At 39.6% G+C, this 26,054-nt stretch overlaps 7 protein-coding genes across 10 annotated transcripts; 3 read left to right on the top strand and 4 right to left on the bottom strand.

Moving 5' to 3' along the window:
• Positions 1 to 1,028: 1,028 nt before the first annotated feature.
• Positions 1,029 to 5,617, bottom strand: LOC113213376 (gametocyte-specific factor 1 homolog). 2 transcript variants are annotated; one of them, XM_026432421.2, is made up of 5 exons: positions 5,404 to 5,617; positions 2,468 to 2,643; positions 2,214 to 2,342; positions 1,952 to 2,140; positions 1,029 to 1,844 (listed from the first exon to the last, which is right to left on the bottom strand). In XM_026432421.2, the coding sequence occupies exons 1-5, from the start codon at positions 5,462 to 5,464 to the stop codon at positions 1,509 to 1,511; spliced, it is 891 nt and encodes a 296-aa protein (XP_026288206.1). In that variant the 5' UTR covers positions 5,465 to 5,617; the 3' UTR covers positions 1,029 to 1,508. The 2 variants fall into 2 exon arrangements, with proteins under 2 accessions (XP_026288206.1, XP_026288207.1); XM_026432422.2 differs by lacking the exon at positions 5,404 to 5,617 and adding an exon at positions 3,029 to 3,220.
• A 330-nt stretch (positions 5,618 to 5,947) lies between these two features.
• LOC113213378 (elongation factor 1-beta') lies at positions 5,948 to 6,865 on the top strand. Its single transcript, XM_026432425.2, has one exon. It carries the CDS (start codon positions 6,053 to 6,055, stop codon positions 6,740 to 6,742), a length of 690 nt encoding a protein of 229 aa, XP_026288210.1. The 5' UTR covers positions 5,948 to 6,052; the 3' UTR covers positions 6,743 to 6,865.
• A 69-nt stretch (positions 6,866 to 6,934) lies between these two features.
• LOC113213377 (cobalamin trafficking protein CblD) lies at positions 6,935 to 9,076 on the bottom strand. Of its 2 annotated transcripts, none has more exons than XM_026432423.2 (8): positions 8,883 to 9,076; positions 8,283 to 8,442; positions 8,076 to 8,203; positions 7,935 to 7,995; positions 7,732 to 7,850; positions 7,439 to 7,661; positions 7,296 to 7,358; positions 6,935 to 7,220 (listed from the first exon to the last, which is right to left on the bottom strand). In XM_026432423.2, the coding sequence occupies exons 1-8, from the start codon at positions 8,937 to 8,939 to the stop codon at positions 7,201 to 7,203; spliced, it is 831 nt and encodes a 276-aa protein (XP_026288208.1). In that variant the 5' UTR covers positions 8,940 to 9,076; the 3' UTR covers positions 6,935 to 7,200. The 2 variants fall into 2 exon arrangements, with proteins under 2 accessions (XP_026288208.1, XP_026288209.1); XM_026432424.2 differs by lacking the exon at positions 8,883 to 9,076 and adding an exon at positions 8,715 to 8,868.
• A 30-nt stretch (positions 9,077 to 9,106) lies between these two features.
• On the top strand, positions 9,107 to 15,409 carry LOC113213375 (RE1-silencing transcription factor A). Of its 2 annotated transcripts, XM_052266463.1 has the most exons (10): positions 9,107 to 9,241; positions 9,333 to 9,492; positions 9,664 to 9,769; positions 9,931 to 10,237; positions 10,311 to 10,369; positions 10,532 to 10,633; positions 10,720 to 11,072; positions 11,177 to 11,470; positions 11,557 to 11,809; positions 11,898 to 15,409. In XM_052266463.1, exons 4-10 carry the CDS (start codon positions 9,931 to 9,933, stop codon positions 12,093 to 12,095), a joined length of 1,566 nt encoding a protein of 521 aa, XP_052122423.1. In that variant the 5' UTR covers positions 9,107 to 9,241; positions 9,333 to 9,492; positions 9,664 to 9,769; the 3' UTR covers positions 12,096 to 15,409. The 2 variants fall into 2 exon arrangements, with proteins under 2 accessions (XP_052122423.1, XP_026288203.1); XM_026432418.2 differs by lacking the exon at positions 9,664 to 9,769.
• A 4-nt stretch (positions 15,410 to 15,413) lies between these two features.
• LOC127749201 (28S ribosomal protein S35, mitochondrial) lies at positions 15,414 to 17,314 on the bottom strand. Its single transcript, XM_052266467.1, has 6 exons — positions 17,079 to 17,314; positions 16,876 to 16,978; positions 16,402 to 16,759; positions 16,149 to 16,328; positions 15,873 to 16,080; positions 15,414 to 15,564 (listed from the first exon to the last, which is right to left on the bottom strand). The coding sequence occupies exons 1-6, from the start codon at positions 17,200 to 17,202 to the stop codon at positions 15,500 to 15,502; spliced, it is 1,038 nt and encodes a 345-aa protein (XP_052122427.1). The 5' UTR covers positions 17,203 to 17,314; the 3' UTR covers positions 15,414 to 15,499.
• A 1,912-nt stretch (positions 17,315 to 19,226) lies between these two features.
• LOC113213371 (transcription initiation protein SPT3 homolog) lies at positions 19,227 to 21,207 on the top strand. The gene is made up of 5 exons (XM_026432415.2): positions 19,227 to 19,856; positions 19,953 to 20,171; positions 20,248 to 20,506; positions 20,595 to 20,904; positions 21,002 to 21,207. Exons 1-5 carry the CDS (start codon positions 19,826 to 19,828, stop codon positions 21,131 to 21,133), a joined length of 951 nt encoding a protein of 316 aa, XP_026288200.1. The 5' UTR covers positions 19,227 to 19,825; the 3' UTR covers positions 21,134 to 21,207.
• LOC113213370 (WD repeat-containing protein 91) lies at positions 21,130 to 25,639 on the bottom strand. Its single transcript, XM_026432414.2, has 14 exons — positions 25,408 to 25,639; positions 25,163 to 25,286; positions 24,931 to 25,071; positions 24,734 to 24,849; positions 24,347 to 24,639; positions 24,049 to 24,200; positions 23,850 to 23,955; positions 23,474 to 23,714; positions 23,137 to 23,258; positions 22,873 to 23,049; positions 22,674 to 22,785; positions 22,363 to 22,587; positions 22,095 to 22,274; positions 21,130 to 21,980 (listed from the first exon to the last, which is right to left on the bottom strand). Exons 1-14 carry the CDS (start codon positions 25,525 to 25,527, stop codon positions 21,831 to 21,833), a joined length of 2,259 nt encoding a protein of 752 aa, XP_026288199.1. The 5' UTR covers positions 25,528 to 25,639; the 3' UTR covers positions 21,130 to 21,830.
• Positions 25,640 to 26,054: the final 415 nt, after the last annotated feature.

Below are 26,054 nucleotides of genomic sequence, written 5' to 3'. Positions count from 1 at the left end.
TGAAAGAAGGGAGTAAACTTCACAAGTGGGGCGGAGCGTGGAGCGGTGGTTAAGCCCTGACTATGACTGAGAAGGAAAGTGGGTGACTCTCGGCGCGGCGGTTGGCGGTTCTCGGCTCGGGGCCTTCGAGGGGAGGGGGGAGCGAAGGAGAGAGGGGGAAGGTAGCATGGAGGGGGGGGGGAGATTGTGCAAGCTAGGGCTGCCCTGTTGTGGCTGGAGCGTAAGAAGTTCATTGTGATTTTTTCTATTTCAATTATGTAGTGAAAAAAAATGATTTTTTTCTCTTATTCTTGTTTTTAAAGAGATAAAAAAGAGGGGAGGGGAGGCGGGGTGATGCTGCCTTTAAATGTTAAAATTATTCATTTTGGCAGTGCAGAACTGAATTTAAATTTTCTGTTACCTGTTTCTCATGAATGTGATACGATGGAAGGAAGCATAACTATCAAAGATACTGAGCTTGCATAGCTGTACTTTGGTTGTCCTTTTAAAGCAGTTCTCTACTTCCCGAATAGAATGCATCAATCATTATTGCATGCCTACATCTAATTATGGACTACCTTAATTGGCATTGTACTGTACAAATACCTGTATATTCACCTGTTGTCATTATTTGTTCTAGACTGTGATGTTGTATGTAACTCAGGGAAATCAACAGATCCTCTTAGGATAATTTTATCAAACAACTCCGTGCACACACGTGAGAGGATGATAGGCCGTAACTCAGAGGAACATTCAAATGTTCAGTCGGCCTCTCAACCTCAACAGGTTTTAATATTATTTTGTATCCAGTTAGCTACAACATAGTAGTGTTGTGCCATTTATGTGCAATTATGTTAGTCACAAAAAATTGTGCTTCAGTTAAATGTTTTCATACAAGTTGCATTATTAATAAAAAATAAATATTGAGTAACAGTTTGCAATCCATGCTATTTGAATACCTGAGGAGAGAACTAATTCAGTTTCCAGCCAGTGTGAAATGCAGAGGATAAAATGATCACTTGACATACGGGCAGATAGAAACAATCCAATTATTCTTTCACAGTAAATATATATTTTTCTTATAAAATGTTAACAAAAAAAAATGTACAGGAAAATACATTTTATGAATTTAAAAGTAAGCAACTGAACAGAAAATTTGAGGTTTGCAAATAGTAACTTATTCACGAATCAGTGCATCCTTATGGTACTTATTCTAAAATAGTTGGGCTCCCCAATGTAAACTCAGATGAGACAAGGGGCTTCAAAACCAACAAACTGAGTGACGCCATGGTTACAAATATACTGAAGAGCGTCTTAAAATATTGAAAATGAGTACATTGAGTACATTTGAGTATGGAAATATTTTTTTCGCGGTCAGCTTTTTTATGTATATTGGGAAAGACCGAAGCTAAGTACACAATGTAGGTAAAAGATAACAAAATATTCTGAAGTGTCAATGCACTATAACTTGAACAGAAGAAAAAGAAAACTAACAGAACTTTTCTGGGCAGAAAATAGAGGAGATATCATTAAAACTTTGGCCTTCCATTGCCCCAAGCTCCCTTGGGTGAGGAAGAAAACTCTGCTGTGCAAGGTGGTGAGGTGCCCCAAGCTCCATTGGGGGGTGATGAAGACTCTGATGGGGGAATTGGTCTTCCCCTGCCCATCCCAAGCCACTGCCTATTAGACGCATTACCAGGTCTCTCAGCAGGTAGATTCATCAAGGAGGAGGAGGATGAGGAAGAAGAATGCGAAGGGGCCTGTATCACAGCAGATGCCTCGTCAGTAGGTTGCTTAACTCCTCTGCCCATGTTGAAACCTTTTGGCCATTCCTTAGGGGGCCTGAGTGGCAGCATTTGACCATTCTGAAGAAACAACAAGAAAAATAAATTATTTGTGATGTTAAAGAATATTATGTTTGGACCACATTAGAAGAATTCTAGATGGTGATATTCATTAGTTGATCACTCACCTCTTTGTTCGTAGAGGGCTTCTTTGGTGCACTTAGTTTGGTCTTAGTTTCAATGTCATCAGAACTCTCAACATGTTTTCGGTGATCATTCCGAAATTGCTTCCTTTCACTTGGAGGCACACAGTGCACTCCACGAATGAGAGACTTGGCCTTAGCATTCTCTCTTGGATCAAAAGTGTTGACAGGTTCCTAAAAATCAAATAAGATTAGAAAAACTCACACCTTATAATACTGTTCAGCTCAAATTAGAGAAAGTACTTACATTATCCCAACTTTCTTCTAGCACTGGCAGTTCAATTGTGTCAATAGGCACACGTAGTGATGTGTCAGCAAATTGAGCAATCATGGCTTGGAAATCATGCCGATCCGGACACTCATGATCTTCGTGATACTAGGAAAAGGATAATAAAAAATGAAGAATTTTACAAACTTTAACAAAAATAAAATGGGCATAAAAGTGAGGATGTGAAAATATGCCTTTAGATGCTAGAATAACTCTGCTTCATTACTACTCACCTTAAGCTCTTGTTTCGGAATGTGATGGGTTGAATTATGAGTACAAGAACCATACTCAACATTGGTGTAATTTTTACGGCATTTATGAAGGTGATATTGCATTCTGTATGCCAGGATTGAGTGAGACTGGTTGTAAGGGCATGTTATATACTTTTCCGTGGCGTGACTCATGTCAACTGCAAATCAAAACAAATGATAACATTACACCAATTACCCAAATAAAATGAATCATGAAATTATCAGTACACTCGAGAGCAGGGTAGTTAGGATAGACCTGTAAATAAAGCTACTAAAAGGAGGGAAATACTGTCTGGAAAGAATGTGTACACTGACTAAAACCTCATTAACTGATGCCAAATTGGCAGACTCATAATCTGCTAATAAGATTAAGCAATTTTAAGCAAGCTGCACTGCAAGTGGAAAACTATTCCTCAGTTTACTATGCCCAATAAGTTGAAATCAGCAATCAGCTAGTCTGCTTGCACGACAAAGCAGTTTTAAGCAGACTGCACAGAAAAAGTCGAAAACGATGCCCCTCTCCCACTGTGCAGCTGGTCTTACCGTCAAGATAATGCCGAAATCCAAAGACTTGCGTTCGGGTAGAAACAGCCAAAAGGGACTGTCTAATAAAACCTTACAGTACACACAACACGAACAAAACTGCTTTTCGCGCGCTCTCCGTGAAAGAAGGGAGTAAACTTCACAAGTGGGGCGGAGCGTGGAGCGGTGGTTAAGCCCTGACTATGACTGAGAAGGAAAGTGGGTGACTCTCGGCGCGGCGGTTGGCGGTTCTCGGCTCGGGGCCTTCGAGGGGAGGGGGGAGCGAAGGAGAGAGGGGGAAGGGAGCGGGGGGGGGGGGGGGAGATTGTGCAAGCTAGGGCTGCCCTGTTGTGGCTGGAGCAGCGAATACTCGGGGGAAAAAAAAACCAGGGGGGGGGGGGGGGGGGGAGGTGGGGCGGGTAGTGGCCCGCGCCCCAACCCCATAAACTACAGCTACCTGCTGCAGCAAACGGGACCAAAGTCTTCTCCTAAGCCATCACGAGACCCACCTAATGCAAAAAATAAATTAAAAAAAAAAACAGTTCGTAAAACTTCTACTACGGTTCACCACGTCAACCCATTTTGCAGTGTCCAGCCCTCTGAACTAAAAAACAAAACTGAAACAGGCTGCTTGAGCGTCGGGACGGAAAGTTAGGACTTGGCCTCAAAAAAATCACAGAGTGTAAACTGACCTAGCCTATGAGACTAGCTAGGTATGCCAGCACGGAATTAGATTTCAACCAGTTAGTTTCAAATTGATTTCACAGGTATTACATCTGAGGCCAGCCCTATGATTGTCCTAATCATACACTAGTGATTCTGAGACTGCAAGACAGACAGACAGACCGTACTACCACATATTGTTAAAATGGCCTAAGAGTTGTTTGTTTATTAAGGCACAGAAAAGCTAAGTGTCAGGAAACACTTAAAACTGTCAATCTAGCGCAAACGCGCTTCTTTGACATCCACTCCTCAGGGGGAGTCCGAGACGAGCGGTGGTCATTCCCTGAGGGAAGTCCAAAACGTGCGGTGGTCATTCCCTGAATTCACCCTGCTCCAGCAGCGTGTTGTCGCCCGCCTCGATGCCCAACCCTCACTTGGAAACTAGCTCGATTCGCTCAAATTTCACCCGTAAACTTATGCAGGAAAAGTAATAATAATTATTAAAACAGTAAAAAACACACAAAAAATAAATACGGGGATGGAGGAGATAGGGCCCTAAATCACACAGCTCACGGGAATGGGGGCGCTGCAGCAAAATTTGCAACACCAACACGGGCATGTCACCAACATGAGGAACAGTGTGCAGTTCGCAGTGGCAAAGTGGAACATGAGATGCTGACGCTGTCACCCCCCCCCCCCCCCCGCTCTTTCCTCCCTATGAGCGTGCGCAGCGCTCTCTGTGCTCGCAATAAGTCCGGGATATCGGTAGGAAACATGGGCCTAGGGAAAGCAAGGTATAGGCAGACCAGCCTAAGATCGATTTTCCTCACACCCTCTCGCCCGCAAACTCCTATACCGCCTGTGCTTCTTCAGTCGCGACCTTAGGCTGGTCTCAGTATATGTTTTTATATCGACGGAACAATTGAGGGAAATACGAGGGCAGTTTAAGTAAAATTGTTTCATGATTTATTACGCGAAAGGGGGGAGGAGGGCTAGGGCTAGAGTTATAACACATCCTTCAAGGCACGAGTGAGGAATAACACGTCTGAGTACTGCTAGTTAAAGAACCATCTCTAAAAATCCAATTTAAATTTAATGCTCAGAGGCAGGAAAATGGTCACAATACCGCAGGCAAGGCTAAAGTCTGCAGTGCTAAATGGTTGGAGAAGCGATGACACAAACGGAGTTGTGGTTTAGTGATGAGTCGAAATAAGGCACATATTAAAGTGAGTAATAATACACAACTGGCCCCTATTGCACAGGTTTTCGTCAACATCAATTAGATATCCCCTAAAGTCCCATAGACTGCACACCGAGTTCGTACAGATGCTACCCTAACCCTTTTATTGCACAATAAACATGATGAAAAGTTTTGTTAAAAAGCATTAGGCCTGGTTGACAAATGAGTCTTAAAAGGAAAAATAAGCTTGACAATGAAACTCAAGGGGCTGCATACAACGCCTAGACATCAAATAGAAATCAAACTCGGAAGACGATCGGTGGCAAATTTTAAGTATCAAGAAAATATCATAGCAGGCTCGTTAATACAAGCTCTAACTCCAGTCTGTGTTGTTTGGGAAACTAAACTACCAAGTGGGGGCAAAGAATTAAAGGGAAATGCCGTGGCAAAAAAATAACCTAATCCTTAGAAAACCCCCATCGGTCGGCCGCCGCGCGGCGCCGGCGAGGTACCCGAGGTACCCCGAAAAGGATTTGGGATTACGCATATTTACCTGGCCCCGTGGAGATTTTCGGAATTTCCGGAGGTTGAGGAGGTCCCATAACTCCGGCCATGGCTGTAGATTTCTTGGGATGGGTGTTTACAACACAAATTCAACGGTTGGATTTGGTACGCCGACGGAAGACGCTCACGACTCGACGGCAGCTCGAGGGGAATAGCTCAACGCCGACGAACGACCACGGGCAAGTTGCAACAAGTTCAAGTTTTGGACACCAGGACAATCGGCAATCGCCACCGTCTTTTGTCTTCAAATGTTGCATTGGTTGCATTAAGGTGTATGCTTGACAACGTGTGAAGGGCACCGCTACTACTCGTGTGTGCTAAAATTAGTCAAATGAAATGTTCTATTTACAAAGGAGGTTGCTGTTCTAATTATATATACTTTAAATTTGGCTCGGCCGCGTAGTCCGACGACAGAGGGAGGGTGGCAACAATGAATAATGTCGTATCGGGCATCGGGCAGAGATTGGCTGCCGATCCGGGTTGGATCGGTGATCGGTGCACCCCGGACTATCTCTGCCCGACGACATTAGAAACACTGCGAGCTGCGAGTTGCCCTCGTGTTCGCTCTTCAACGTCGTCCATCGAGCAGAGTCGGGCTGAGGTTATAGTGCTCCCGGTTCAACACAAATTTTCTCACCATGGCTGTCGGAGATTTCAAGTCTGAGAAGGGCGTCAAGGACCTGGACGCCTTTCTGGCCGAGCGTAGCTACGTCGACGGTTTCGTGCCATCCCAGGCCGATATTTGTGTGTTCGAAGCTCTCGCCAAGGCGCCGTCAGCTGCTACCCCACACGCACTGCGCTGGTACAACCACATCAAGTCGTATCAGGGCGCCGAGAAGCAGAAGCTCCCCGGCAAGAAGGAGGTCCCCTCAGCCCTGCTCAAGGGAGGTTCGGCCGCCGCCCCCGCAGCCGCCCCCGCGGCCGCCAAGCCCGCCGCCGATGATGACGACGACGTGGACCTGTTCGGCTCCGACGAGGAGGAGGACGCCGAGGCCGCCAAGATCAGAGAGGAGAGGCTCGCCGCGTACGCCGCCAAGAAGTCCAACAAACCCACAGTGATCGCCAAGTCCTCCATCGTCTTGGACGTGAAGCCCTGGGACGACGAGACCGACATGAAGGCCATGGAGGTCCAGGTTAGGACCATCGCCATGGACGGCCTGGTGTGGGGCGCCTCCAAGCTGGTGCCGGTCGGCTATGGTATCAACAAGTTGCAGATCATGTGTATTGTGGAGGACGACAAGGTGTCGGTTGACCAACTGACGGAGGAGATTCAGAACTTCGAGGACTTTGTGCAGTCTGTTGACATTGCGGCCTTCAACAAAATTTAAGTTAACTCCTTTTTTTAATTTAACAAATTTGTATATTTTACTGAAATGTGCGTGCCCTGTCCTGTTCTTGTGATGTTATTGGAAAATTTGTACTGTTGACCCAGTAAATTACGCTCACTTGTAGACTTGTGTTGTCTTTGTCTCTATGACAGGCCTTCCTTACTCATTCGTAAGATGTGGGAGTGAACTATATGACTGTCAGAATAACAACTTTATTTCTCAAATAAGATACACTGAATTATCTATTACCAGTCAAACAGGATCACAGCTAGCTTTGCACTTTTCTGAAAATGTTATAGCTTGTTTGACACATATTCAAGTAATTAGAGGATACATACAACAGGAAGATTTAACAGCCAATTAAAGAAACAGCAAAGAAAATGCCTTGTCATCTATTCAATGTTTCATAGGCAGTGTTCATAGACAAAGATCTTCAGAAAAACATCCACCATGTTTCGTTAGAATTCTGCATTAGGATCTAGGATTACACGGAAATTGAGTCAGTCATGAAGTTGGACACACACAACATTACAAAATTTAATGAAAGTCTCACCTTGAGCTTCTTGTGCTAATGGTGCAATGGCCTCTGCGGGTGGAGCCGAGGTGTATACACTCCCTAGATTTAAGTACCTCAATTAGTGTCCAATAGATGAAAATTTTTTGCGAAGCATGGAGTTAAGATAAAAGCTAACTCACCGATAAGGTATCTATTTGAGCCTTGGGTAAGGCTTATTACTTTACAAGTATTTTTGCTCTCAATGTGAAAGCCCATGCAATGGAACCGCTTATCTGTCTTGTATAGAACATCACGTGGAACCTTATAGTAATAATATGGTCTCCCTGAGAAGGGGTTAATGAAATCAGCCCAATAACCCATGTCCATGAGTTGACCACAAATTTTTTGGGCAGCAATAATAAACTGTAATAAAACCATGCTAGATCAGAAACTGGTGCTGTTACCAAGATTATCAGTATTGAGATAAACTTACTTGCTTAGTTAGCTCATCTACATCTTGGCGCCGTCCTCTCCTATACAATGGCTGTCTCAGGCTAACAATGGTTGTGTGCTGTTGGCGAAAATCTAGCCCTGGGAACATTTCCATTAATCCTGAAATATTAAAGGAAACAAAACAATTGTAAAATCCTGGAAAATAAAGACCACATCTTGCAGCTCAGCTCTACAAGCACCAACCTGCTCGAAGCAGTAAAGGGCACTCCTGGGCAGAGTATTCCATACTTCCCTCTTTCATATTCTAAAAAATAAATTAAGGCATTTATCATTTCTGAACACTAATATATAGATAGCTTTTAAACATAGTTTTCAAGAGCTTACTTCAAAAGGTTTGCTATAGTCAAAATGGGCAGTAGAGCTGTTGTCAAGCCAGGCATGACCTAGCTTACCAGGCATGTAAAGTCTGTATCTCTGAGATAATAGTTCCCAATTCGGATTATTAATTGCAACTGAAAGGGAAACAAAGAAATCTTAATTAGTTGATCAGTTTAAGGCTGAAACCTGAATTACCTAATGAGTGGGACGTACCATCAGCATCATTTGCATATGGCACTAGATTATACACATCCTGGCCGTCCTGGTCATTGTCACTGTTCCGTTTACCAGAGTAGAGTGCTTGAAGAGAAACATTGACACTTCGGACAACATTTCTACTCAACAATCTTTGAGTACACAACATTCTCAAGAACTGAAAAAACAAACAGAAGAAAACAACTTACTTCTAAGCAATTGTAATCATTCACAAAATCTGACTGGAAAAACTTGAGAATAGACATTGTCAATCAGTAGAAACAAAGTTCTCTTGACATCTTGAAATGGATGTGGATCATATTAGGAGGAATTATTACGATTTCAGTTACAGTTCTCATATGGAAAACCACAACAGACGTATCTCCAAATATCATTTTGGCATAATGCGTAAATATTGCAGTGAATTTCGTAAGGTTATGTCTAATGTACCATTAATGGATTTTAAACGACCAGGAATTAGTTGACAGCGAAATTAAACGTCGATTCGTGAGTAGTAAACATAAGTTATTAATTTTTCAAAGAAAAACAACCTGGGAGAGTGTTAATTTTTTTTTCAAATGATATGGACACACAGACAGAGATTCAGCAAAAACAAACCTTTCTGCTTTCTGCTTTACAAACAACAACAACAAATGTCAAAGTGGCCTTGGTCATGATGGACTGTTTTCCCTGGTTTTCCCAATACAGACCAAAAGAGAAAATCAATGAAAAAATATTCCAGTTGCGAAGAGTAGTAATTGTGGCAATGCCAATAATGCGAAAATAATGAAAAAAGATCAAATATTTTTTCTCAACTATGCGGAATCACATGGTTTGACCGAATCTGACCTCTATCTCTGTCCCTTTAAATCGTGTGTTGGCGTGTTTATATGCTTACCCACGTCGGCTGAGGCTTATTTTTGGGTAGGCCTAGCCAGTGTCAAAAGATAATGGAACGTTATTCTAGGGTAATTTAGGTAAATACCTGTCCTGTGTGTTCGAATTTAGATGCAATTTGTATTATGGTAACATAATCTACAATTTTGAACATGAATCATTCTGTAAAAGGTTAAGTAAGAGATTTTTTTGAGTGGTGACATCAGGGCCTACTTTGACTGTCCAATCTTCGGCCTCAGCCGACAGTTCACTGGATCAGTTATTGAGGAATAACATGTTACTGCAATAAATCATCTACAACCATTATTCAAATTTACATGAAAATTTCAAGGTAAGTTATCTTATTCTTCCTAACTCCAAGAAATTGAATTTTTTTGTCCGTCTCTGTTCATTTTCTATTGCGTATGTTTCCCATTGTTTGTATGATCCATACAATTTTTTATAAGTTGTGTTTTGTGTCAACCATTTTAGAAATCACTTGAATATGTCAATCAATTTTCAGCATTTCGTGAATGGGGGGAGTCGCGCTATCAATTGTGTGGGGTTGACTGTAGTTTTGAATGTTATCTCCTACTTAAACAGTTGAAGGAGTGGGATTTATCACGCAGGTATTGTCACACTTTGAATGAATAATGCTGTCAGCATAATAAAGTTCCAAAAAATAATGTTGTTTGTTATTTGGAAAAATCAATGCCTGAAAGTCATACGGAACACTAAAGTAGTTGTGTTTAATCATCACCGGTTCTTTAACATTTTCATTCATTTACAGATGGAATTTAGCTTGTGGAATATGCATGGGCCAACCCTTTGGCCATCAGCCAGTTCAGTCAGCCGCACTCTGTACACCACAGTGAATGGAGAGACAATTGAAGAAATCCATGGAGAGCTACCTGTTGTCACAAGCGAAGAAATACATGCTAGTGACTTGCAAGTAGGAATTGACACAGAAATTACAGGAGATATTCATAGTGATCTGACAACTGATGTACAGGAAGTAGTTGCAAATACTATTCAAATGCATGATGGTGTTCCTGTCTCCCTTCACGCATCAGAAGAAGTTTCTTCTAGTATTCATGGTAGATGATTACATTGATAATAGATACATATTTACCTAGAAAACTTTTCCTACAATTTTGTTTTTCTTTCCAGTGACGAGTACTCAACCAGGATATGTTGCCATGAAACCTGAACCAGACCTAGATGATCAGGTAAAACGTGTTTTGTTAGCTCGATACACAAGTACCTGGTATATTTTATGTAGTGTTATTTGAATTATGGTACAACTCCTTGTCACTCAGAGATTAAGTGAAACTGGAGTAGCAGTTTATCTCAAGTTAAACTGTTTAATTCCATAACCTTTTATGTTTTAGGTGAGTTTACTTGTCAGCCATCAATCTTTGGGAATAGATCCAAGTCTGGTTTCTGAGCCAAATAGTATAGTTCTTAAGGTTGAAACTACACCTCAAAAGAGGGTGAGTCCTCACTGTTTTACATTTTCCTCTTATTCATCCCAGCATATTTTAACTAATTGATGCCATGTAAAATATTGTACTTTTAGATCAAAATTCAAAGGCCTAGGAGACCTGCTCCTGACAGAGAATTCCATGACACAGATGATATAAACATATCGCCCACAGTCCTTCCTCCTGTTGATAATTTGTGGAACAATAGCATTGTTGGGGCAAATATTAGTGTCAAGACAGAGAATGTCATATCATATATTGATGACCCTAACAAAACTCTCACATCAACTGGAGAGCAAAATCTGTATGAGCTTCCTCCAGTTGGACGTTTACCAGTGAAACAACTAGAACCACTATCAGATGAATCTGAAGATGATGAAGAAGATCCTAAAATGAATATTGGAGATATGCAGAGCTCATCTTTGTTCAACCAGCAAAGTCATACACGGTAAAACTAATTCTTGGTTGTCAATAATCAAAAATTGTATTCAAGAGTGTACTCTTCTTATATCAGTAAACTGAAATAGTGCTTTTTATTTTCCCTGGGTGTAGAATGGGCTCAAAAGTTGGATTTGAGTGTGGTGAGTGTAGCTTCATGGCTGATACCAGACCTGGGTTGAAGAGGCATATAACGATGGTGCATCCTGCTCCTGCAACAGATGCTAATTTAGCTCATGCTTTAATGAGAAAGCTCTCTCATTCAGCAAGCTGTCCAGTGACAGCTTGTCGGTTTAGAGCTAGTGACCGCCATGACATGGAAACCCATGTGGCCAGACATGTTGCAGAAGGCAGTGTAAATTCAACAGCAAAGAAAAGAACAGTCCCATCTAATCTTCAGAGAGTCAGGTACATATTATCCTACCAAAACCAGTAATTTTTATTGCAGTTTTTGTTAATTTTTGTTTATGATAAAAAACAAATTCAATCTCTAGATACGAACGTGAAGAATACCGCTGTCAGATGTGTTCTTACGCATGTACAATTGAAAAGGCATTTTATAAGCATCTGAAAACTCATTCAACCGGAACACCTCCTTTACCAAACAATAATTTAAAAATATCCTGTGTCATATGTGGCAAAGATAGACCTACTGAAGCAGATATGAACAAGCACATGCGAAAGCACAGAGATGACAGGTTCTTTTGTTGCGACATTTGTGTGTTTAGAACAGTTCAACTTAAAAAGGTATAGTATAATTTCAGAAGGTGGAATCATAAAATTACAGTTTATTTTAATCTGTACTGGATCCTCTAATGCTGTCCACAAATTTCAGCTTATTCAGCATCGGCGAATGCATACTGGAGAAAAACCTCACCTGTGTCCTCATTGCCCTTACCGATCTGCTCGAAGAGATAATTTAAGGTCACATGTACGCCGTGTTCACAAAAAAGACAACCTATTTTGTGATACATTCTCTCCCCGGGGTCTTTTGGTTGGTACTTCTTCATCTCCTCCATCTGGTCATGAGTAATAGTTTAAGTCATATTCACAAATCTAGTTTTTTGGGCTCCTCTTAAGCATAGACAGATCCAAAGTAGAACTTTCAAACTTCATACGACATACATGCTATGAACACTTTCTTCCCTTCCTCATGGATGTTAAATTTTAAGTACTGAAGTAAATACCTATAGCATGAATGTTTTAACTACTTGCTGTATCATACATAAATGTGTAAGAATTCTGGTAAAATCTGTAGTTATTGATAATTTCCTGGTTATTTAATAGTAGACCACTTTGTAGTTCCATGTTACACACTGTTTGATTATGGGTATTATTTTAGACCATTGATGATGGATGTTTACAGTCATGAGCTCTTACTCAATTTTGCTTTTCAATTTGCAAATCCCCAGGAAATGTTTATTAACTTCTTGTTTTTCTGAGATTATTAATTATCCCCTCATTATGTATGTGGATCACTTGAAATCTGAAAGATACTACTGAGTGTTTCTGAAATTTGCTGTCACCAATTTATTTTGTTAGAGGGAATTGTCAACAATATCATACTCAGTGTGGAATTAAATTACTTGTCTAAACACATTTAATGTGCTTTGTTATGTAACATTGTTTAATCTGTTTTGATGGTTGGTTTTTCTGTTATACTGTACATTTCTTTAATGTACCACTTATTGATCTTGCTTGGGTGTTCTGGAACTATTTAACCACCATGCTATTGTCCCAGTCACTATTAGTGTCATGAAATATTGGAACTTAGAACTAATTGCTTAGTTGCCATGTGAACGTATCCGTACTGTGTTTGTACCTGAATTAGCTTTTATTGCCAATCTTCCCTTTATTTTCTGAATAATTAGAAAAGGGGTATTTCAAATCTATATTAATGCAGATCTGTGATCTGGCAGTTGATCTTTTTCCTGTAAGTTGTTACAAATGAATATGTGATCAAATCACCAAATACTAATTTGATTTTCTCATTTAATTCATTTTAAATGTCGTCTTTGCTTGGCATTGTTAGTGTTAGACTGAGTGTAAAAACATATGAAGACAGTGTTTCCTTTTTTCTTTTTTGCTATGTACCTCATGATAATTAAACCACAGCACTCACCAATTTTAATGTAAAGAGTATGTGGTCCAAGCCCCCATCATAGTTTGCTTTTTTACTACTACCTAATTTGATTTTATTGTTTTAAAATTTAACATATCCGTATAATTTTTAACAGTGGAGGACCTTGACTTGCATGTTACAGGCTAAAAAAAACTTTGGAGTATTACTTCTGTACTTTTAAGAATTAATTGCTTCTGAGAATTACAATTTTTAATGCATATCAGATAAAATTATTTTGGAAATGGATTTTAAAAGGTGATGAACTTAGTCATTGTGGATACTGTTTGAAATGATGGTGGGGATAGGTATTTTTTATACTCTATAATCTTCTGCCAATTTCGGTTCATAGATCTTGTATGGTAATACTACAACTAAGAGAGAGTGTATAGAAATCTGCCAAGTTATGGTAAGGAATCTTTAGCAACCTATTTTTTTCTAAATTAAATTTTGTTGTGATTTCATAATTTGTAGCAACTTTAACAATTTCTTGTGAAAACAGAAGTGGTTTAATGGCTACTTTCAAATATTGGAGAGGTGTGTGTGATATGGTATGTTAGAGATTTATTTTTGAAAGTTTGAGTGGCAACTTTATATGGAGGGACCGAGGTTAATGTGTGCTACCTCTTAGCAATTTGTTTGTGTCAAGGTGTACAGTCTTATGTGCATTATTTCGCCTTATGCATGAGATCAAGAAAGTCAGTTGCTGGCAATTTTTGATTTGTGTCATTACTTAAAGAAACTAAATCTTTCTATATCATCCAAACAACATATTCTATACCAAAGTTAAGCAAAGGATAAATCTGTTATTTCCTTCTTTTACCTTGTAACGCATGCATTGTGATATATATGATTTTAGAGTAATTGGGTGAGACTGACTGATATGTAATTCAGGAGTGTCAGTTTCCTGTAAAGTGAGTGTGATGGCACTTGCCAAAATGAGACTTGCTCATAACATAGGCTCTAACGCACTCAGATGTTGGAATGTGAGATGTAGTGTGGTGCTTTGTAAATATCTTACAAACAAAATTGAAGTTTCTGTTATCCTGGATCTTTATGTGGCTGTGAGGAACAGGAAACTCTATTTTTAATTAAGGAACATTTGTTGTATTTGAAGATAGTTTTATTTTCTGTTGATAAATCTTTTGTCACCTTATAAGAAAATAGTAAGGCTTTCCCTAGATTTGGTCAATGTTGGAGTTTTCACTGCATTATTTTCTTAAAATTTGCTGGTGAATTTATCTCCTTGTAAACTTTATTACAAGCATTAACAAAAGGTTTTGTGCCATATTCTGTGAGAATCTGTTAACAAAATTTCATAATGGATTGGTTTCTTTGCAAAGGAAAACCAGAGATTTACACTAAATATTGACAGTTTTGTCTGTGTCTGACTTGCCATGAGAGTCATGTGATTTTAATGTGATTGTAAGGTAATTGGAGAGCCGAGTGATTGTTTTATCTAAGCAAGTAAACCCAATTGGTAAATGTGTAAGTAAACTGGCTGTGGCAAGATTTCACCTATGTGGATGTAGGTCCAGCTGCAAATCAATCATTAATAGAAAATGCTGCTACCATTGTCATGGGCTTCATGAATAATAATCTTTTTTTCTGTTCTATATTATTTTTCTTCAAAGTTTTTGAGGACAATAATTGACTGAGTTCTTTTAACTGAGGATTGAACAGAAAGGTTGTGCGTGTTGATGAAGACAATAATGAACGGATTAGCACAGAACTTGATTTAATGTTCACCATGGCCATGCTTAACTGTGTGCTGCTTCTGAAAAATATTACCTTTAATTTCTGCTCGCTAAACATTCCTTGTTAAAATGGTTGTTTGTTTTTTTTAGGAAAAAACAACTAGAAACCCCTTGTAGTCATTCCTTAAAGGAATGTGCTTACCTGTATGATTGGGTTCTTGGTTGAGGTCACCAGCTTTTTACTGGAAGGGAAGCTGCCAATAAATGGCCATCTTTGGTAGTTTGCATTTTTCTGCTGAATACCTATATCATCTGCTATTTCTAGAGTAACAAGCTATCATAGTTTGTAAGCAGTCTTAACTTAAATCTGTGTCCTCTACCTTTTTCCTTTGATTGGTATTCATTCATCTGTTGCTTCATTTTAGAGATTTAGTACAACTCTCGTTGATAAAATCAGAGTGTTTACCTATGGGATGTCATTTGAATGTCTATTTTGTGTTTTCAATAAAGGATTGGAAAATCAAACATGAAGCTGTTACCTAAATGATCATTTATAACTTTCATACTGGCACCTTTTTTAAAAAACTAAGAGAAACAACAGTAAAACATGATTTGTAGATTTTATTGACGAAGTAGTACTTGAACAGCAGCCTTCTTGTACTGTGACCAACCCTCTTCAGTTTCACCTGAATTAATAGAAAAGATTGTTTTAAGACTCTAATATTAAATAATTGACACATTAAAGAAGAATTATTTTAAACACTTTCTGTGCGGTAGGTCCGGGTGGAAACACAAAAATTGACGTTCCATGCGCTGGGTTCATCATGGGTCCTAGTATCCTAGTAGTGCTATTAGTCTACCCTAAAATTTTAATAGGCCTCTGTCTAAAATTAAAAACTCGAAATTTCGCGAGGTTCGCCTCTGAGGGGAGACATGGAAAGAAACGTCCAGCACAGAAAGTGTTAAAATAAATAATGGTTGCACAATGACGTACCTTCAACAATATTTTTGACAGCCTTCCCATATGCATGATGTTCAGGTTTCAGTTTATCTTCTGGTAAAGGATCATGAAAAATAGATTTCCCCAGTTTGTCAGGTGTCCAGTTGAGTATTGAAGCAAGTGCTTTGGAGGATGTATTCCTATTCCACACATAATGCTCCATATCAGCCTCAGTCTTTGATGCTTCCCATTCCTCAACAGTCTACAAAACAGGGGTGAAAGATGTTAGATCGAATAAAATTCAGATGGAAAAATATTATTCGTACATACCCAAGATTCATAGAATATGGCTGTCAACAAATATTGAGCATAATCATAGTTCTGCTTCCGCAAGGGACACCGGTCAGTTACAATTGTCAAAGTGTCAGTTTTTTCATCATATCGGTCCTTAATAATTCGCATTAACTTGTCCCTTGCATGTTCATCTAGTGGTATATCCTTGAGTTTCAACTGTAATATAATGTGTTTAGAAATATTTACATGCTATTCATTTATGATACAGCACGCAAAATTCTACACAAACCTTGATAGTAACTATTCTAGCTAAAGGATCTCTAATGGTTGGTGCAGCGTGTAAGTAGTCATTAGTTATGACTGTTAATGGAAAGTGCTTTTCACACTTTTCTTTTGTGTCTAATTCTGATGGGAACGGAGTGCAAAACTTTTTCAGCTCTTCACAATGAGCTTTGATGGCAGGAGGGGTTAGATGGAAAAAAGTTGGAATCTTCATAAGTTCCAAATTTGCAGTCTTGCCAAATGCCCTTTGTTTGGGTTTCAATCTCCCTTGCCTCACAGGGATAGGGATAGCATTTGGGTCAAATGTACGAGGGCCTGGCCATATACTTTTCCAGTCGACATTATCTGGATCGATTTTGTTAGCCCTTAAACAAAAGAAAAATTGAAAAAAATCTCGGAACATGAAAATGAGAATATGCTGAAAATGAATTTCTTTAAAGAAGCAGCTCCAAACGTGGAATAGTAAATGTATGAAAGTTACCTCTTGTAGTCCCTAGGCATTATCATATGAACAGGAGCCTTTTTACGTTGAAATTTCTCACGAGTTCGGGTGGGCTTAAGCTCGAGTTGTCTAAATTCTTCACCTAAAATATGAATAAAACAGAAATAAGCCTTACAATTTAAAACAAAAATGTTAGAAAAATAACTAAGAAAGTAGCCTGACTTCCTCAATGAAAAACTTGCCTGCATCCATGTTGTCTGTACCAAAAGTTCCTGAAGATAATCTGATAGCATGATTCCAAACAAATTGTATTCTAACTGGTTTTAAACCCTTCAACGGGTTCCGAGAGACGGACAATAGAGACATTTGGCACAGTTCTCAACGCCCAACGGCGACAAATACACTATAGTTTAACCTCTCTACGTTTGCGGCCCGTTTTCGGCGTCGTCTGCACTACCGGAGAAGGGGGGGGAGGGGGGTGGGAGCAAGAGAGGACGAGGAAAGGAGAGGGTGCTGGGCCGGCCGTATGTCGATGTCTTGGCTATCCCCTGAGTTCCACCGATCGCCGTGCAGCGCTGGTGTCACGCGCGACCCCAGCGCGGGGAGTTTCAAATTGGAGAACGGTCAAGCTTGGGTTTTTCTATCCGTAAAAGTATAGAAACCTAATTTCATCCACTAAAAAGGAAGGGGATTGGTGGGAAACGCGTGAGAATAATTGCTATGCCCGAGCTTTCGCCGCATGCAGTCAGGATGCAATCTTGAAATGTGGAACACTATACATAAGGGGACACTTTTTTTTAACTCAGTGAAAAAAAATGAATTAGTGTAAGTTTAATTAAAACTAAAATGAATTTGACATATTTTTCTGAAAAAAAAAAGTAATGGTGGATTTTTTAAAAATTAGTGAATTGGAAAGTTATGCTTGTTTTGGAAGGGTTGAAATTTTTTTTTAACTGGTTAATATAAGCTGATACAAAATCTTCACCTCTTGTTCTAAGACACAGATAAATTCACCATCTGATATGAGCATGCATTTTACATGTGTTGATCTTATAGTCACTTCCGTAATGACCAAATTTTAAATGCTTGAGAAGTATTCTTTCCTCACTGCGCTGATCATGGATATTCAACTTTAAAACTCAAAATGTTTCCTTTACTTTGTGTTTGTGTCTATACATGACCCCAACTCACATTTTGCTTAAGATTGTCTGAATGATTCAAATTACTTACAAAGGTGCAACCAAAATATAAATTACTAAAAGTTGCTTTATTTTATATTTGTTTTCATTTTGGTTTGGGATAAGCAATCTTGTTTCTAATAGGTAGGCTAGTTATTTGCTTATTTGTTTTAAATTAAAACGCACTATAAATCAACCCAGGTATTTTTAATTGGTAGGAAAACAAGCCCTCAAAGATTGCGAGGAATGAGGAATACAATGTTCGACGCAAAGTATATACTTTATCATTACTTTTTCTTCAGGTCATGTAGGAGGCTGAAATCTTTTCAAAAAAGGTAAAGTGCCTGGTTTCCTTCAGACAGCACTGATTAATTTGATACACTTTGCAATAACGTTGAAGTAAATACCAGAAAAGTGTGTCCTGGTGAGACAGCCAGGCCATGTCACCTATCCAAAGTGCAGAGCACAGCGCCTAAATAATAGGTCGACCAACGAAAAATACACACACCAGTTATTCCTTATGGTCTAGAGAAGGCCACCGATTCAATTTTCAACCGCAGGTAGGGCTATTTAAGGTAAAAATGTTAATATTCAGTTCGCTGTCGATCGGTAACAGACAGACAGATCAGGTTACTCCCGTCACAAAACATGCTCGGAGCGTCAAAATAGTACTTCGACAGACCAAAACGTCACTTAACATTAAAATAAAACATTCACGGCGTCATTTTGCATTGGGTTTTAAATCGATATGAATTATTCCAGAGGTGAAAATGTTAATCTCAAGTGGGTAATCGGCCAGCTGTGCCTACGCAACGACGTAAACAAGAGCAGAAGGCAAATGGCGGCGAAATCGTACATCCAGCGCTACGGGTGGCGGAAAGAGGAACTGAGGGGATAGCCGACACATCGGCACACGAGAAAGGGGGATTTTTGAACGGGAATATATTTCAACTGTGAACGTTTTCGGTCAATTTAGAGTTTCGGTGTAACTTCCCCATCCCTTGGGAGTACGCCGAACAAGTTGTTTTTGCGACCAGTACTCTCAATATTTTTAACCGCTCTGCTCAAAGGCACCGTGCTCCCGGGGGTGGCTCGCAGTACCCTCTCCTTTCCTCGTCCTCTCTTGGTGGGAGCGAAAGGACGAAGGACGAATAGTAGTGGATATTTGCACTCACACTCACCAACCGAGGTGACGAGATCAGCTTAACTTAACATACCTTTCTTTTGTTTTGATTATATGGAGGATATGGTGTTAACGACATGCGACCGATTTGCGACCAAAGCGACTAAGAGACTTGCGATTTGCGACTGATGCGACAGGCGATTTGCGACCGATGCGACGAAGCAACTAGCGGTTTGCGACCGATGCGACTAAGCGACGAGCAACTTTGGGGCTAGCCTAATTACGATTGTGGCCCTAAAGTAGCGCTTTTATGATTCGTTTTTGTCTTTTGGCGCCACATTAACGCGTGTAGAGCTGGTCCTCTGCTTGGGAGTGGTAAAATTGCAAGTTGTTTAGTCGCACATTCGCTCAGTCGCCAAGTCGCGCACCGGTCGCAAGTCGCTATTTGCTTAGTCGCATCGGTCGCAAATCGCAAGTCGCTTAGTCGCTTTGGTCGCAAATCGGTCGCATGTCGTTAACACCATATCCTCATGGTTCGTCGTCGTCGCCGTCGGCTCCCTTCCCTTGCTGTCACTTTGAGTAATCAAGCTTTGAGAAAAACGGGAAGCTTTCTTTATACGTTCTTGCGTTTTTATTCCCCTGTGTTTAAATTAAAAGTATTAACTTGTACAAAAAACTGTTGTCTCCAATGTCGGATACGGAGCAACTTTATTTACATGGTTAGTCTCCCGATATTTACTAAAAGTACATATCCAAGTAAATTTTCTTCTCCAGTTAGTAAACATTGAAATTTTAACTTTTTTTTTTCAACAAAGAAATCCAATTGATGATGCATGGGTGTGGAGATTGTGCCAGACCTCTTCCCGCCACAGTCAAACTTGTGGCGAATATTGTTCAGCAGCAAGTCTTGAGCATAGCGTGGCGTGCAGAGGAGCAAGCTACAAGAAGAGGTTCAAAGACTGTAAATCCTAGGGACATAATTTTTCTGATGAGGAAAAACCCTGACAAGCTGCGCCGGCTCTACAACTACTTGTGTATGTACAAATAAGATGTAGAATCTTTTGAGTCATGATTTTTTATCTTCCTAACTATGTACTGTTTTTCTTTTAGCTGTGAAGGAAATGAGAACCAATTTCTCAGCACTGACAGCCAGTGATGTGGTGGAGCCGACTGACGATTCTGAGGGCGATGTAACAAACCTTTTAGATTCTGCTAGACGGAATCGTCAAGCAAATCTAAGAGAGATGTTCACAGAGGTTGATGTCAGTGGTGAACTTTTAGAGAGTTTAAATAATCCAATGTCTGACCCCATTAGACAAAAGAGGAATCAAAGAGCAGATAGTATATCTTTGAGTCTAGATCCTGCAGGGTAAATATCCATCCTTATATATAGCTGACCAAATTCGGATTGTCATCACTTCACTTGCAAATTAAAAAATAATACTTACATTTTACAGATATGTAGAGTTTAGTAATGCTCGCAGAGCAGCATTTGTCAACAGCAAGTTAACACATCAACGTTTTCTTGAGTGGCTATCTCTTGCAATTGATACAAGTCCAGGTTTAATAGGAGAACCTTTTATTTCTTCACCTCCACGGATGAACAGTGCTGCAATTGATATTTTAGCATATCTAGCCAAGGAGACAGTAGCAATGCTCATTGACTTTGCAATTCTCGTAAGGCAAGATTCTTGCGGAACTGTTCCAGGAGGTCCCTTACGGCCTCTAACATTAAGACCCCCTTCAAGTACTAGTGCATCCTCTGGGGTAGGACACATCTTAAGTGCTTTCTCAACATACTGATGATGTTTAACTCTTACAGTGTTTAAATGTATTGATTTTCCTCTCCTTTTTCTCATAACAGTTGGAGCGGTTACCAATATCACCTGCAGAGATTCGAGAAGCCCTTCGTCGTTATTTTTCTCCTTTATTAACTCAGTCAGCGGGATTGGTTCGGACAGGGCCACCTCTGGCGAGCCAAATAATTGCTTGCTGAAAACTAAATTTCATTTTATAATTGTAGATGGACATGGAATACAACAACTTTTAAATGTTTTTATCACATTTGTATCACATTTGTAATATTTTTAGCCTTAGTGATGAACACATCACATCAACTAAGTTTGATCTTTGGAATACACAGAATATATTGGTCCCTAATATATAACAACAACTTTATCAACTTCCAATATTTTTCTAATGATTATGCAGTTAGAGAGGTTGCTCTTTAGGTTTCACCAGACACAGTGCACATTATGTATCTATTGAATAAAATACTTCATTAAAATAGGACTCATTGCATGCATATTTTTAAGCTTTAGATTATATAAGTACACAGTTAAATATAAAGTACTAGAAATAATGTAATAAATATGAAAGGAAACACAAAAATGGGTGCTCTACAATTTCATAACTTCATTTGATAAATTTGAGGTCTGACTTACATTTCAAGTAAAATGTGTAAAATTGATTAGAAGACCAAATAAAAGAGTATGTAATAGATACTTAAATATTCTTCAAAAAATGACAACTTACCATAACCTGTCGCAGTGCTCCTAAACCCACAAAATAAAGCCTCATTTCTAAAAAGTTAATTCTAAATATCAATATGTGAACAAAAACATTAAAATGAGATAGGTCACCCCCAAAATCCAAAATAACTACACTTCAATTCAGGTACTCATAGTCTGGAATTAAGGAGTAAGAAGAGTTGAAACAGTAATGTTTCCATTGGCATGGGCATTCAGGCAGGTACTGCACTGGTTGGCACTTGCCCAGTCGATAGCCACTGTAGTACTACGTGGGGAGGAGAGTTCAAGTACACGCTCCATTTGAGAGCCCACCTGGAACACAAATAATGAAAAGATGTAGAACATTACGGCACATGAAATGACGATACAAAGCATAACGACATATTAAAGATGATGTCTGGAAACATTATTTGTTTTAGGTCTAACCTGACATACAACAGAGCCACCAGCACATCTCACTAAAACATGTGTCCCAGATTGATGGAATGCAAAGAGTTGTGAAGGCTGAAGAGATGCATTATTTGGTAGCTGTACCAATGATGCTAAATCTGGAATCAATGACTCACAAAGAACTTGTCCACTTTGAGTCATACTTTTTCCACAAAGCTAGGAGAAAAGACACAAATTAAGTTATGATGAATAGAATAAAAGGAAGATTATTTAAAAGTTGAAGTTAGTATGTGATCTTGCATACCTTATTATCAGCTCCTGCAGTGTAACAAGCAGTGTCATCCGGAGTAAGCTGGAGGGCAAGAGCAGGTCCAGAGTGGGCAGGCCAGCTATCAATAAATGAGCCTCTCCTAATGTCAAATACTTGCACACTACCATCAGAGCAACCCACTGCCACCAATTGCCCATTGTGGTTGAATGCAAAACAATTGGCTATAAGATTTTGACTACCATTTAAGTTCAGTGACCTCTGTAAGAATTTAAGACAAACAGGTAGGGTGAATTTGATAGCACATTTATAGGAGCTTAGAAGAGATACAAAGGGAGTTTATTTACCTGTAACTGTTTAGTCTTAATATCAAACAATAGCAAACGCCCCTGACCCTGTGGTGGGGCAGCTGAACACAAGAAAACAGGCTCAATAGGGCTACATGAAAGGTTTTGTAGTCTGTAAAAAAATAATGTTGGATTGTAAAAGACATTTTTGAGTATAATTGTCTCAATGGAACGTAAACATAGCATTCATTCCTCTTACCTCAAACCCTTTAAGTTGCTGTTACTATCACCATTCATTTCCCACAGAACGCGACTATCCTGCGTATCTAAAAGTCTTACTATTCCATTGCAATTTGCTGACATGAAGTAGCGTTCATTTTTTGATATCCAGTCCAAAGCCACCAAACGGGATTTTGTGTTGAATGAAGCTACAGTCCTAATAATCACAGGTTACACATAATATGTTGGAAAACAGCAACAAAGTGCTGTAGCAAATAAATACAGTTAAGAGACAAAAACTTACTTTAGTGTCTGAGCTGCATCCCAGACCTTGATAACACCCTCAACATCTGCACTTGCTACCATAGTGCCTGATGTATTGAAATTACAGTGGCTGGTTGCAGCTTTATGTTCCATGTAGTGCTCCTAGTGTGAGAATTCAGGTAGAAATTGCAAATAAATTAGATAACATAACAATCTTGCCAAGGATGTTAAGAGCTATTTAAGAGGCACTTAAATTATAAAATATGAAACATGAATTCCATTGTGGAGATAGACAGGTATTAGATATACCAAAAAGATTATAACAAAATGTTAGAGAGCGTAATAAGTTATATTAGTTGAGACCTGTGATTACTTACCTGGCTGAGTATCAAAAATGCCCCAGCAGGTGGCGTGGCTGGTTGTCTTGCTATAATATTTCCTTCCCCCTTGTGAGCTTCAAATTTGACCCCTTCAGCCTTGGTACAGTCTGTGGGCATTTCTCGTGCCCTGCCTCTCTGGGGTGGAGCAGCAGTGGTTGTCAAACTTCTACTATTAGCAGAGGCTACATGAATATTTAAAGATGGTCGTGCAGATGCGGACGAGGCATCCATTCTGTCACTAAAAGTAAAGTAATTTCATACAAAATTAATGTTTATTTACATGCGAACAAACTTTATGGCCAGTAAGAATTAAGAGTATATCATATTTCAAAATCAAAATAACTCTCTGAACTGTAAAAGATGAAACTTTTACCTAACATTAGGAGAGTTTCTTCCTGGACCAATCCTTTGCTTACTATTTGATCTCTTATGTTGTGACTCAATCGAGGATGATGATACAATTTTTGATTTTCCACTGCCTGTAAAGTTACGAAGTAAATTCCCAGATGAGGACATTCATGCTATTCTTAGATAGTATATGCTTCAGTTCATCAAATGTTCATCATTCTTACTGGAGAGTGAGAGAAGGGTGGACTGGGATACAGCTGGTGTTGGTTTACGGCCCATTATAGGACTACTGGGAAGGCCCCCTATGTTCCTGATCAAACTTTTCAAAGTTTTGACTTGACTGTCTGATGATGAGGGTTGAGAACCTACTCCTTCACTGTAGAAGAAGTAAAAATCCAGTAAAATAGTTTCAAGGTAATTAAACATGTCTCTTATTGGTATAAGTTTACTAGATGTTTAGAATTGGACCTAAGAATGTGCAATGCAAGGAGTAACTATGGATAGTAAGAAAGTAATACTTACGGTGCAATAACATAAAAGTCATCCATCAGATCTGGAGGTTGGGGTACTTCCGGAGGTAAGATGTCCTGTACTGATAGACCCTGCGGGGCGGAACCACTTGAGATCCCTATTGATGCACCAGAAGGACCAGCGTTTTGAGATCCAGAATTGTTGAGAGCAGATAATACAGTTGAAGCATTTGGTAATTCCATGAGAGCTGCCAATTTGTGACGCAGCGACTCATTTTCTTCTTGCAGGCGCTTGACTCGAGCCGCATCTTGTTCTAAACTAGCTAATGTTGGGAGTGGCATGACCTGTTTTTTTAAAGGGGGATAAAGAACACACTATAAAAGTACTATTTTCAGAAAACTAATGCTAATAATGCGGTATTAGGAAATGCAACATTACCTGAAATATTGTGGCTAGGAAATTATGTAATGACACGAGAAGGGTGTCTTGCCACTGTCTTGTGAAATGAACAGCAAAAGTAGGGCTTTCTTCTGGATTTTTCAAAAATGGGATCACTGAAATTTTTGTTTTTTTGAGAATTAATGAAGGTAGATAACAAGATAGATAGGTAGATACATCAAAAGGGTTTTACTTACAAAACCAATCCTTCCATTCTCCTTGCCCTTGTAATTCGGGAGCAAGTCGGGAGAAAAACTCATTTAATTTGTCAGCCTTTCCATTAACAACAGCATTGACAACGTACAATTTGAGCACTGCATTCTCTAGCTTCCGCACAGCTGAAAGTTCATCATTTTTCAAAACTTTGATCTGGTAGTATATATAAGTCAGAAATGTTTTGATAAATACATATAAGTAATTTCCTCCTACCAGGGGTGAACTCCTGCTCGAGACGAGTAAAAATTTTGTGATCAAGATGAGCCCACAATTCTCGAAGTGCTACAAGATCATAGCTATAGATGTGTTGCGTCAACTGGTCCACAAGTTTGTCAACCTGAAAATTTGATTTGAAGACATTGATGAACTTGTTAACAAGTGCATGCATAAAAATTCGTGATCCCAGCTTTCATTTAGACAAATAACAGTCAAACAATACAAGACACAGGTTAACCTACTCTGAAACCTTTATCTTTATCAGCTTTCAGTTCAGTGTCGAAAGTTTTCAGGGTAGTGCTGAATCCTCGAAAAAGTAAATACTCTCGCACCAACTCGTCAACATACTGCAAATGAGCCATTTATGAAAGCAAAAACGGTTTCGCTTGGGTTGTTTTTGTTTACAATATCACTGTCAGCTGGGGCAGACAGCAGACAACCGCCCACACCACTTGCGACTGAAGGGAGATAAGGAGTACGATGACGCACGACCTAGACAGAAGGGAGGACATTAGGCTAGCATTAGGTACTGTAATCCCTAGCAGCATGGTAATGGCTTGAGGCCCTTTCTCAAGGTAATGCGCATTGAAATACGCCTAAGGTAACAGATTTTAGGTACATTTAATGCGCATTTCCGCATTTAATCAATTTAATGCACATTAACGTGCATAGATGGTAGGGTAACGGTAACACGTCTGTGCGCGGCTGTGCATTCCGGGGGTTGGAGTGGAAAAAAACAGCAAAGCGTGGCCACAGTGTGGCCATGGGGCTGGGGCACCTTAAATGTGTCAACTCGCCCCTCGCCCCCCCCCCTCCCTTTCCACAACTTGCGGAAAGAGTTAGTCCTAAGTACTTTCACTCCTTCCCTTACAGATTAATGACCACCCTA

Source organism: Frankliniella occidentalis, unplaced genomic scaffold (genome assembly GCF_000697945.3).
Source record: "Frankliniella occidentalis isolate FOCC.00 unplaced genomic scaffold, Focc_3.1 Scaffold3, whole genome shotgun sequence".
In the NCBI taxonomy this organism is placed as follows: Eukaryota; Metazoa; Arthropoda; class Insecta; order Thysanoptera; family Thripidae; genus Frankliniella; species Frankliniella occidentalis.
This window is presented reverse-complemented; position numbering and strand designations above follow the sequence as displayed.